Here is a 13,471-nt window from a genome sequence, read left to right as displayed (position 1 = left end):
AAGCTAAGAGTTGGGGAAAAATCATCATTAAAAATGATATGTGTAACAACAGTGGCAACACTACTGGCACAACAGAAACAGACTTGGATGGCAATTATATAACTTTGTCAAATTGTAGAATCCTGAAAGCAAACATAACTCTTTCCGAACTGAACTTTGTGGATATTTTCATTCTCAAACAGACATATTTGACAGTGCAAAAAGCATAATAGGACCCCTTTAAATGGATCAAATGTGAGGGCCGCTTGAGACAGTAATTCGTCCTTGACCCTTTTCACACATGAGCTCTAAATGCAAATCAGCATTTACCGTCTACTTCAGTTCAGTCATAATGGCACAGAACCTTGAACGCATCAGCTAATAGAGGCCTCTTAGTAAAGCAAATTGCATCATGTCCATTCTTCTCGCTGGCCTTGTTTTGCTTTAGAAACTGAATGTCGGTGTACATTCAGAGAAGTAGTTGGGTTGATGTAATATAAATCAGTGCAAAGCAATCATAAGCCTCTGAACTATGGGAGAAATCTTTTTAATCTGAGCAAAAAGGAATCCAGTCGTTCTGTGGGAGGTATGAAGACACTTCATCACGATTTAGACCGGGAGGCATGATTAAGCACCCAAGACGACCATTTTTTAGCCTTTTTTTATTACACCTCTGTCTTAAGGATTTCTGAAGAATCGATAAATCAGAGGATAGACGTTCTCCTAATCTTAGATTAGTGAATTATTTGGCTCGTTCCTGAAGAGGATGTGAAATGCTACTAAGTAAATTGCACTAAAGCCCCCGCCAGTCAGACCAACCCGGCGGTGACATTGATAGATTATGTGTTCTTGGCAGATGCTGTTCTCTGTAAGAGGATCTGATAACACAAGACTTTGAGGGTGGGCACTTTTCACTAAAGGACACATGATAGCACACCATTTCATGGTTTGTTTTACATATTTTCTCGGTGGAGTTTTTATAGGCAAACATAACCATCGCTATTGCTCAGAATTAAGAGCTGTTTCAGTGCGTGACTCATCTATTTGCGGCTCGTTCGCCGTGTTTGTACTTTGGACATGAGATGACACAAATCATGCAGCTTGTTGAGCTGAGATGTGCTATTACTTTTCTGAGTGATCTGACTTATGATTCCTGCCTGGGAGATGATGAAACTGAAGATAAACATTTCTCACAGATATTGAAGAAAAGGCCCACGCTTTTAATCTGGGTGTCATGATATCAGCGACACTTTACTGTAAGGTTCCCTTTGTTAACATATAACTTAAGTAACAATCAAACACTGATCCATGTCATAAGTTATTTCAGGATGCATTGGTAAGCAAACAATGCAAGTCATAACATTTTAAGAGATGTTTTAATGTTTTAATATATCTGATTTGCTGGTAAATATACAACCCCAAATCAGAAAAAGCTGAGACAGTATGGAAAACGCAAATTGAAGAGTTCACACTTAGCTGATGATTGATTATAAAGCTTGTTTGGCATGCTGAGAGAGCCCTGAGCTCATAAGATCCTCGAGCCCGGGGCTTCCTCCCATTGCAAGGCAGGAGGAGAGTTTGAGCTCAGGTAGATCTCAAGAACTCCCCTGCTGTAGTAACCAATGAACAGTAAGTGATTGCTCTTGGCGATAACTACATACTAGAAACATGTCTATGGTGCTGATTTGGTTTAGTCAATTAAATTAATTTCCATGTTTTTGGATGGTGGAAGGAAACCGGGGGAAACTTACGTGAGCACGGGGAGAAAGTGCAAACGCTGCACAAATGTCTGCTGGTTTGGTAAAACCTGGCACCAGAGACGTTCTTGCTGTGAGGCGAAAGTGCTAAGCACTGGGCCACCGTGTCACCCATCTAGGAAGCAGGAGGAGTAGGTGTCTAAGGGGGGATTCTTCGGAAAGAAGAAAGCAGTGGAATGTAACCCAGGGTATTTTTAGTAGTTTAGGAGTCGTCTGATTGGTGCATTGTGAATTGGATAATGCTGATCCAGCCACTAGCAATCATAAGCACGTGATCCTCTCGAAATTAGTCTATAAGTAAACTTCACTAAAAAGAAAGTATGGATTTCTAAATTTCATTTGACCTGTATTGCATTGCAGACAATAAGAGCATAAATATGTCATGTGTTGTCTGATCAACTTCATTTTATTTGTAAATATACATACTTTCCTTTCATTTAGACCTGCAACACATTCCAAAAAAGTTAGGACAAGAGTAGTTTAGGTAAATTAATCAGGTAAATTGGTTAAATGATGCAAATTTAAATCAGTCAATGTCAACAGGCGATTGTAATTATGATTAGGTACAAAAGCAGCATCAAAGAAAGGTCTAGTCCAGGATTGCCCAAACTCGGTTCTGGAGGGCCGGTGTTTTGCATAGTTTAGCTCCAACTTGCTTCAAAACCCCTCTCAGGAAGTTTCTAGTATACCTAGAAAGAGCTGATTAGCTGGTTCAGGTGTTTTTAATTGGGGTTGAACTAAAATATGCAGGACACCGGCCCTCCAGGAGGGCCTTTAGGAGTACAGATGGGCAGAGGATCGCCAGTTTTGCAAACAAATATGTGAGAAAATTATTGAAATGTTTAATAACAATGTTCCTCAAAGAAAGATAGGAAGACATTTGAATATATCACCTTCAACAGTCCATAACATTATTAAAAGATTCAAGGAATCTGGAGGATTTGGTGCATAAAGGACAAGGGCGCAAACCTAAGCTGAACAACTGGGATCAATGATCCCTCAGGCGGCACTGCATCAATAATCGTCATTCATCTATTAGCGATATCACCACATGGGCTCAGGACTACTTAAGCAAACCTTTGTCAACTACCATAATGTGTAGTTACATCCACAGATGCCAATGAAAACTGTACTGTGCTAAAAGGAATCCCTATGTTAACAGTGTCTAAAAGCGCAGTCGACTTCTCTAGGCTTGGAGGATCATCCAGACTGTTGCCAGCAACAAGCCCAAAGGCCAGGGTCTGTCATTGTATGAGTTTGTGTTAGTGCCCTTGGCAAAGGTAACTTGCACTTCTGTGATGGCACCATTAATGCGGAAAATTAAATAAAGATTTTGCAGCACAATATGTTGCCTTCTTTTTAAGGGACCCATGCATATTTCAACAAGACGATGCAAAACCTAATTTTGCACTCATTGCAAAGTCCTGGCTGCGAATGAAGAGTATACAGGTACTTGACTGGCCTGCCTGCAGTCCCGACCTGTCTCCATTAGAGAATCTGTGAAGACCCTGTACTGTTGCTCATCTTAGAACTTGTTTGTAGGTAGAAAGGACGAAATTACACCTGGATCACTAGGTGTCTTCAGTCCCTAACCATCTTTAAAGTGTTGTGAAAAGGAATGGCAACATTACAAAGTGGTATATGCTTTACTGCTTCAACTTTTTAAATGTGTTGCAGGAACTAAAATTTGATTATGTTTTTATGTTGGAAAACAAACAAACAAACATACACCATACAAAAACCCAATAAAATAATAAGGAACAGTTATGTTTGTTGTAAAAATAACTTTTGTTGTATTGTCTGCAATGAAATACAAGTTTTTTTTTTACTTTTTCCATACTGTCCTAACATTTTCTGATTTGGGGTTGTAATAATGGAATAGTTCGCCCAAAATGAAAAGTTAATCACTATTTACTCACCCTCATGTGGTTCCAAAACCTGTATTAGGTTTGTTATATAACACAAAACAAGTTATTTTGTAGAATGTTAAAAACCGGTAAACTCTGACTTACATAGTAGGAAAAACAAATTCTATAGAAAGTCAATGGTTACAGGTTTCTTCAAAAAATCTTCTCTTGTGTAAATGACAGAATTTTCAGTCTTGAGTGAAGTATATTTTTTAATGAATCTGCTGACATATTAACACTTTTTTTATTATACTATTAAAACAGTTATTAAAACAGTTTTTTATTATACTAATGTGTATCTCAAGTGTTACTGTAACAAATGTTTTGCTTATTGATCAGTAATGTTAATCAATAAATTAAACTACCTTAACTTTTGGAACCTTGTTGCAAATCGTTACCTGATTACCCTTGAAAACTTTAATGTTAGCCTTTTGTTACATTCTTCAATAACTCCATTGAAATGCATTAAAACCATTCAGCAACTGCATAGCAACGTCCTTGTCAGTTTACAGTTTACACATAAGCGCCACATTTTCAGCAGAAGTACCAACTTAGTAGATAGCACTTTGATTTCAAATCTATCTCTCTTTAGCCAATAACATTTAGAATATGTTTTGTGTTCTCCTTCATTCTATTTCAGCTGGTTAGTGGCTAAAGACACATCTGCATATATGTTAACCAATTATGATGGCCCTAATTATAATGATTATACAGCAATTAAGGACAGATGGCAGTGGGTGTGTATAATCTTTCTGATGGCTTTTTGTCTGTTTCCTTTCATTCATTGATGAACTGATAATGTTTGAATACATTGGCTTGTCCTGTTGCACATATGCACTTAACTGAGGCTTTTTTCACCAGACACATGCTATTGTTAAAAAGTTTGACCTTAGTTTTAATTTGCTCAACTGGATTGCATTTATTTGACCCAAAAATACAGTAAATCCAGCAATACTGTAAATATTTGAAATACTTATATATATATATATATATATATATATATATATATATATATATATATATATATATATATATATATATATATATATATATATTCAAAATAAACATACATTTCTGTAATAAAAGAAGACCTAATTCCAGTCTGCAGTGTGACACAATCGTTCAGAATTGTTTTTAATATGGTGATATGCTGGTCATTTCTCCTTTAAAAATGTTCAAAACAATTATGCTGCCTTGCATTATCATTTTTGATGAATAATTTGTTTTACAATTTAAAAAATTACATCTGAATGTTTACTGTTACTTTTGTTCAATGTCAATAATTCCCTGTGAAATAAAAGTATTATTTTCTTACAAATAAAAAGCTGACCCCACAGTTTCAAATGAGTGTTCTGTAAATTTTATGGTGAAAGTGTGAATATACTTATAATTTAAATGCTTTGTCAGTGGTTCTCAACAGCACCCATTTTTTACAATGAGAATGAAGTGGTGACCCCGACGTGATACCCAAGTTGTTTTCCATACAAAAGGTTTAAAAGTCCTTAAATTTCACACATTTGTTTGTAATATTTCCAAGTAATGTTTAGATCTAGAAGTATTCTAAATGATCAACTCTTTTCCCATCCATTCATATCTATAGTATCCATCCATAGTATCCATTCATCATATTCATCCATCTATCTATAGTACCCATCCATAGTATCTATCCTATCAATTCTATCCATCCATCCATTCATTCATCCATCAAAAGTATGTTTGTCTGTTCCATCCATCCATCCATCCATCCATCCATCCATCCATCCATCCATCCATCCATCCATCCATCCATCCATCCATCATATTCATTCATTCATTCATTCATTCATTCATTCATCCACTTATAGTACCCATCCATAATATCCATGCATCCATCCTATCAATTCTATTCATCCATCCTATCAATTCTATCCATCCATCAATAGTATCAGTTCGTCCGTTCCATCCATCCATCCATCCATCCATCCATCCATCCATCCATCCATCCATCCATCCATCCATCCATTTTATCATATTCATCCGCCTATTGATAGTACCCATCCATAGTATCCATCCATCCTATCAATTCCAATCTAGCAATTCCATCCATCCATCAAAACTTTTTGTCCGTTAGTTCCATCCATCCATCCATCCATCCATCCATCCATCCATCCATTTATCGTATTCACCCGCCTATCTATTATACCCATCCATAGTAACCATCCATCCATCAGTCTTTTGTATCCATCCATCCATCCATCCTATCAGTTCCATTCTAGCAATTCCATCCATTGATCCATCAATACTATTCGTCTGTCCGTTCCATCCATCCATCCATCCATCCATCCATCCATCCATCCATCCATCCATCCATCCATCCATCCATCCATCCATCCATCCATCCATCCATCCATCCATCCATCCATCCATCCATCCATCCATCCCTCCCTCCCTCCCTCCCTCCCTCCCTCCCTCCCTCCCTCCCTCCCTCCTTCCTTCCTTCCTTCCAATCAATTTTATTCACCCCTCAATCCATCCTATCAATTCTATCCACCCATCCATCCATCTATCAATTATTCTCACCCATCCATCCATCAATTCTATCCACCCATCCATCCATCTATCAATAGTATCCGTCCATCCGTTCGTTCCATCCATTCATCATATCATCCATCCATCTATTGTATCCATCAAACCCACCGCATCCTTCAAATCCATACATCCCATCGATCCTATCTATCATGTCCATCCATCCATCCATCCATCCTGGGTTAAATTTATATAGTTTATAACAATTTTAGCACTTGTTTCCACTTCTCCACTTGTTTTAAGTTGCAGTGTTTCTGTCCTCAATCACAAGATGCCCTCTAGGGCCCTCTGTGATGGTACTCTCTAATGTATAATAGTTAAAGCATAGGGAGCTGGAATATACCATCAAAGATGGGGAAAGAGTTAATGACACTAACATTTTACAAGTTACTTATAATAGATACTATTTTGGTTTCTAAAGATTGATGGTCTTGTCAGACAAATAATTCACCCTATAAAACACATTGGGGTCAACATACTGTAAACCCTGTGAACCCATAATCAGTGTAGACTGTGTGATATTTGATATGTTTTTTTAGCATTGTCATGCAAAATCTGCATTTTTGCTTTTTAATGTCTAATAATTGTTAAAAATACTGTAGACTTTAATTGCACACATCTTTTACACTAAAAACTAAACATTTACTTTATTCTCCTGCATTGATGTAAGATTTTATTGTTTAGCTTCTATCCCCCTGATCAGAGCAGATCTGCTGCCTGACAATTGAGAACCACTGCAAGTTTGTAGCACAAAATAATGCTAATATTATTTGTTCTAGAAAATGTCAACTTTCTGATGCTTGACTGGTGACTGAAGATGGCAGAGCAACAAGAAGGCATCCAGATGCAAGTGCTTCAAAAACACAAAGGTATTTCCATGTTTTTAAAGTTGATCTCTCTTTGATTCATCACATTATGATGATATGGTGCTCTTACAAAAATAGTGAGCTAACTTTTATGTCTGAACAAAGAGACTCCTAAAAAAAATCCAAGAAAAGCGTGGAAAATCCAGCTTTAAACAAAGAACAAAAAAACACATCCACAACACACACACATACACACTATACCCACAATTGAGCTCTCCTGTGGCGAGTCCAAGTTCAGCCAGGGTTGAAATCAAATCACAGTGGGAACTCATGGTGAGGTTACAGTCTTTGCAAACGAGCATTTTTTATCTGGATGTTTTCAAAGCAGTCAAAAATATCTTCCGTTGTTTGGTGGTCCTCAGAAACATCCTTGTGGGCTGTGCTCAATTGAGCAATTACCGTCCACTGATCATGAGAGACTTTTTCAAATGGTTCTGCATGAATCGTTTGTCACATCACTACACAACACAAAAGGATGAACGGGACAGGAGGTTTGAGCCGGTCGGACGCTAGAGGTCGATTTCCTGTGGGGGAGAGCAGGTAGTAGCTATCATACAGCAACAATGGTTACGTCGAGAAAGATTTTGCTGGTTCATTTTGAATAGATTTGCCTTGCGTGCTTGCCAGCCCCATTGTGGGGGATGTTTATTGTTGGCCGATGTGACAACCAAACCGGTTTGGAAAGGGTGTCAAATTGAAGCTGTATCCACTTGCTCCACATTTGAATGAGGGTTTGAAGATGTGTGCCGCCCATTCAGCCTAATTCTTTTCAAATTACACTCCCTTTGTGTTGTAAAATCGCTGAAGCAAAATCCAGGAAGGGCTTTATCTGAGCCGCTGCAAATCATAATGGCCAGTAGTGTGCCTCCTCAGTGAATTGTGGGTACGTCTCCCATCCAGGCCCCCGGTAGCGGTCTGGGATACGAGTATGCATTCTGTGAAAACAAGCAGGGATGAATTAGATTTGCACGACAAATATAGCATTGTGTTTGGGCACATTTCCAGCACAATTGGAATGCGTTAAGCATGTTGTTTACACCCGGAGTCAATGCAGCCAAACAAATTAGCTTTCAAATGTGTTTAATTTGAAAGCATTCCCAAGATGATGTTTCTTGTGCAAACAATCCTCTGCTTTTAATTGAACTTAGCTGTCTTTAACTCTCGTTGAAGAATCAATTAGCTGCCACAGCTACTGTATATATTTGCTATCTTTCTTCCTGCACCTAGGAACACTTTTTTTAAAAAGCATGTCTGTTCCCAATGCACCTCGGCATGTTTCACATCTGCTCATCTTCACGGGGAGATTAGCCTGTGCATGCAGTGAACAGCTCTTTGTGTTTAAAATGATAATTAAGCAGTGTAGGGACACAAATTTGTTTGAACTTATTTTGATGTGTTTTTTACTTGAAGAAACACAAAAACTGTCCAACTCGTTAGCCTGTGTCAAACAGCAATACCGTTAAATATTTCTAAAATTACCAGAACGACTTCACCAGTAAATTAAAAAAAGCACTGTTCACACATGCAAGGATGTTCTGGAATTTTTCCAGAAAAGACCATTTGCACGACCATTCCAAAATATAGGTAAATTCAGACATCATTAACCAGAAATGAGCTCTAAACGGCTGCGCTTGTAATCGTAAACATAGGAGTGGTCAGGCTTTTGTTGAGGATTTCACTTTTATTTAAATAGACACCCAAAGGCAGAAGCGCGAACCACAACTAAATGCTTACACATTTGAATACATTACAATTTCTATCGATGGGTAAGTAAAAGTATTGTGAACAACTTCGATGAAAACATATTGAAAAACACTTTCGCATGTCGAGATGTGCATAATTTGTGTGTGTGTGCTGGTGCTCACGGGCTGCTTCACTTGCGCACGCATCAAGCAACTGAAGCAGAGCATGAAGGTAAACCAACAGCCGTTTAACATAAGCATTTTATCGACAGTTTTTTTTACACAGTTGGCATTCAGAAGGAACATTGTAATGTTTTCTGTCCAATATCTAACAGCTAAATGTGTCTTGAGAATATTCATAGGCTTTTATTTTCATAAACAGCGCAGATGTGAATGCGACTTGATGTTTTGATTGGCTGGAGTAGACGTCTCACGCTAGCGTATTCTAATCGTAAATGTGATCTTTCCGGCAATTTTTCCTTGTGTTCACACAGAGCATCATTTCTGCAAATTACTGGTAATATTACAATTTCTCCTTCCGGAAAACTGCCGGAACGAGTTTATGGATATTTTTAAAAAGGGCCTGTTCATACATGATCCCTTTCTGGAAAAAGGGGCTGTTGACAGTCAATGTTGGGCACGTTTCTCTAAAAGCGTAATAAGTAATAGTTACTGGTTACTTTTCGCAAATAGTAACTGAGTTAGGCCCAATCCTAATTCTATCTTTGTACCCCTTCTCCTTTCCCTTTGGCCCTTGAAACAGAGTGTGAAGTAGAAGGGCTTCCAAATTTACCCCTAAGAACTGTGACACCTCTTCAGCACCTGGACATGTCATCATATGTCATTACAATCTCTTGTTTCATATGAGATAAGACTATTACAATTGCTGTAGTTATTCCAGTTGTGTTGTTGTTTGGTATTTATCTTCAGGAAATCCCTGAAGACATATATTATGTTATAATGTGGCAATACGATCCTAACTATAATGTGCATGTACACAGTGGCCATATTCATCTATGTAAACACTCCAAAAACAACATTAACATTATAGCAGACACTGTAAAAGCTCATTCCCAGCCACTAGACTTTTCTGACAGGGTACTCGCGTGTCATTGAGTGTCAGAATGTTGTGGGACTGCTATACAGGAGTTATTATTAGGGATTATAGAGAGTGAATTTTTGTAAAGCATGACAGTAAAACAAAAACGCAGTTATGAAGCAACGTCTCAAGACATCAGCCAGGAAATTAAAACTTGGCCACAAATGGGTCTCCCAAACAGATCATGACCCTAAGCATACTGCTAAATTAGTTAAAATGTGCTTTAATGACAACAGAGTGAATGTTTTGGAGTGGCCATCACAAATCCCTGATCTCAATTCTATAGAAAATTTGTGGGCAGAGTTGAAAAAGCTTGTGTGAGCAGGACAGCCTACAAATCTGACTCCGTTACACCCGTTCTTTCAGGAGGAATGGGCCAAAATTCCTGCAAACTATTGTAAGAAGCTTGTGGAAGGATACCTTATACATTTGACCAACGTTATACAGTTTAAAAGTAAAACTTAAAAATCCAAAGGAAATGTATGTAAACTTTTTACTGTCTTGAAATTAATAAAAACATCTCTAAAAAAATTCTCTCATTATTCTGGCATTTAGCAAATGTAAAGGATTTAGGTAATCCTAACGGACCTAAAATAGTAAAAGTTTAGTATGATTTACCATCAGACATTTTTTTTTTAAATGGTTTTGTTCCTATTGTTAGAGTGTATGTAAGCTGGTTTCAACGGTAAGATCTAACATTACATTCTGTATGTGTCTGTACTCAACTCTTTGTGGTTCCTCTAAAATCAACTTATATTGCAGGGTGTTTAATAAAACCACAGGTTCTGCATTGTTCTATTCTATGATGTAAGAGGTTGAATAAGCTCCGCCTCCACAAACATATCAAAACCTGCTTCACTGCAAAACTGTCAGCCAATCACAACGAGTGTGATTTTTGCATCTATAATTGACCACGCCCATTCAAACAGACCATTCTGATGGTCAAAAATAGGAATCAATCATTTTCCTTCGACTTAGTCCCTTTATACATCAGGGGTTGCCACAGTGGAATGAACCACTAACTTATCCAGCATATGTTTTACACAGCCACATATGTATTACATGTACCACATGTCTTTGGATTGTGGGTAAACCCACAGCGTAAAATATATGCCAGAATAGTTGGCAGTTCATTCCTCTGGGGTGACATCTGATAAATAAGGGACTAAGCCAGTGGTCACCAAACTTGTTCCTGGAGGGCCGGTGCCCTACAGATTTTAGCTCCAATTCTAATCAAACTCACCTGAACAAGCTAATCAAGGTCTTACTAGGTATACTTGAAACATCCAGGCAGGTGTGTTTAGGCAAGTTGGAGCTAAACCCTGCAGACACCGGCCCTCCAGGTCCGAGATTGGTGACCCCTGGACTAAGCCGAATGAAATTAATGAATGAAATTATGATGCTTTTTAAAAATATCTTGTAAACAATGGACCTCAGAGAACAGTACAAAAACTGAGGTAGTTCATGACCCCTTCAAAAAAACTAAAATATTCACACACCCCTCAGTGAGTACAAAAAGAATCACAAGCAAATAATAACACAAAGGCAAAGACTTCGAAGTCTTTTTGATTTTGAAGACTTCAAATCTGTCAGCTCCAACAACCAGAGACTAAATTAAAATAGTCCCTTCTGGTAAGGAGACCGTTCATACATGGATGTTTTGCCTCAATTGTCCACAGTGGCTCTGCATCTTCTCACAAACATCAAAGCAATTTGTTATCCCGTTTAAAACATCTTTTCCTGTAGTCAACAAGCTTCATGTAATCATTTGCCCAACAGAGGAGTGCGCATGCTGTTTTTATTTTGCAATGTTAGTTGAATATATGATCTTCATTCTGTGAGAAGACACACAAAAACCAGTAGGGGTCTAATCTTTCAATCGCAGGGCTCCATGGAGAGTTGTAATTATTATGCTTATGAATAACTCATCTATCATGTCTTGTAAAGTGGATGAAGTGAGCTTTGCTATCCGTGTTTCTTGAGCTGATCAAGGAGAGTATGGTGTACTATTCATAAAGCCAATAGAAGCTATATGGCACGACTTGTTTTATTTAAGTTAACATAATAACACTATGAACATTTGTATGCTGGACAGTACATGCAGTGTATGTGTGTTATGTGTAATATGACTCGACAGATTAGAAAAAGTCATTGCCTTTTTATTAAGTGTAAATAACTAACCTTGAGTCGTTGAATAAGCTATTCTCACTCATCACACCTTTGCTTAAATGGATTTTAAAGGTACAGTATTTAAGTATGACACCCAGTGGTTGAGCTAGGTATTGCACTCCTGAAACAAAACATTTTTACTTGACCATGCAAGCGCATGTTGCCTGACTGACATGAATGTGCCTGACTATTAAGACTTACGACTGATTTAAGACTTATCCAGCAAGTTTTTACGCAGTTTTTACACAGCGGATACCCTTCCAGCCGCAACCCATCTCTGGGAATCATTCACACACACATTCAGACACACTCATACACTACAGACAATTTAGCCTACCCAATTCACCTGTACCGCATGTCTGAAACCCACGCGAAGGCAGGGATAACATGCAAACTTCACACAGAAATGCCAACTGAGCCGAGGTTCGAACCAGCGACCTTCTTGTTAGGTGACAGCACTACCTACTGCACCACTGCCTCGCCCTTTTATTTTCACTTATTCATAACATAATGTTTTATGTTCCAATTTGCATTGGGTATAATCATTAGCTACTGCAATATCTGTATTATTGTATTACTGTAGATTTATTATAAACAGCCATTGAATAAAAAAGTAAGATGGATTTTATTTTATGGTCAGCAATTCAAGTATACTGGTGTTTTTAAATTTACTTCGTAAGCTAGATTAAAATGGCAAGTATGGATGGAAATCGTTGTGTATTTACTGATAAAGATTCATATTATCAGTAAATAATATGCCTCCTTTGGTAAATTGGTTTGAAAAAAGAAGTCAGAATTATTAGTCCTCTCGTGAATTTTTGTTTTCGTTTTCAAATATTTCACAAATGCTGTTTAACAGGGCAAGGAGTATTTCACAGAAACAAGAATCAGTCCAAGGCACTCGAATAAAGTGAAAAATGTAAAAAGTCTTTATTCACATGGCTAAATCTCTAAACGTCTCTACGCGTTTCGGCAGAAGTCTGCCTTCATCAGGGTAACAGTGATCAGGGGCGTCTAGAGTCTCTTTTGAGTACTACGGTCACATGACTCATTTAAACATCTCAAATGGCACTCAAATAATTTAACAAGCAAAGTCTACTATCATCATAAATTCAGCATAGATACACAAACACCCACTTGCATATATGGGAAAAGAGAGAGAGAGAGAAAAAAAAGGAAAATACAAATATATATACAAACACATACATTAATGTATAATGATAATCTGTAAAGCATCTATAGAAAAACTCATTCATTTTCTTGTCGGCTTAGTCCCTTTTTTAATCCGGGGTCGCCACAGCGGAATGAACCGCCAACTAAGTATTTCCTATAATATATTTCTTCTTGAGACTTATTTGTTTTATTTTGGCTAAAGAAAAAAAAACTGTTTTGTTTATTTAAGTATTATGTTAAGGTTAGTATTATTAGCCTGCTTAATCATTTTTTT

At 37.6% G+C, this 13,471-nt stretch overlaps 2 protein-coding genes across 4 annotated transcripts in view; one reads left to right on the top strand and one right to left on the bottom strand.

Moving 5' to 3' along the window:
• Positions 1-6,140: 6,140 nt before the first annotated feature.
• lrrtm4l2 (leucine rich repeat transmembrane neuronal 4 like 2) overlaps positions 6,141-13,471 on the bottom strand; it is a 66,121-nt gene continuing 58,790 nt past the window's right edge. The window contains exon 3 of one of the 2 annotated variants that reach the window (XM_087264217.1): positions 6,141-8,009. In XM_087264217.1, the coding sequence (XP_087120343.1) occupies positions 7,944-8,009 (66 nt within the window). In that variant the 3' untranslated portion in view covers positions 6,141-7,943. The remainder of the gene's footprint in view (positions 8,010-13,471) is intronic. The other variant, XM_087264218.1, reaches the window with a different exon arrangement.
• The window catches only part of LOC147835500 (uncharacterized), a 345,699-nt gene continuing 339,215 nt past the window's right edge, over positions 6,988-13,471 (top strand). For both annotated transcript variants that reach the window (XM_087264220.1, XM_087264219.1), the window contains exon 1: positions 6,988-7,077. In XM_087264220.1, the coding sequence (XP_087120346.1) occupies positions 7,026-7,077 (52 nt within the window). In that variant the 5' untranslated portion in view covers positions 6,988-7,025. The remainder of the gene's footprint in view (positions 7,078-13,471) is intronic.

This window comes from Danio rerio, chromosome 8, assembly GCF_052040795.2.
Source record: "Danio rerio strain M-AB ecotype USA chromosome 8, GRCz13ab, whole genome shotgun sequence".
Lineage (NCBI taxonomy): Eukaryota > Metazoa > Chordata > Actinopteri > Cypriniformes > Danionidae > Danio > Danio rerio.
This window is presented reverse-complemented; position numbering and strand designations above follow the sequence as displayed.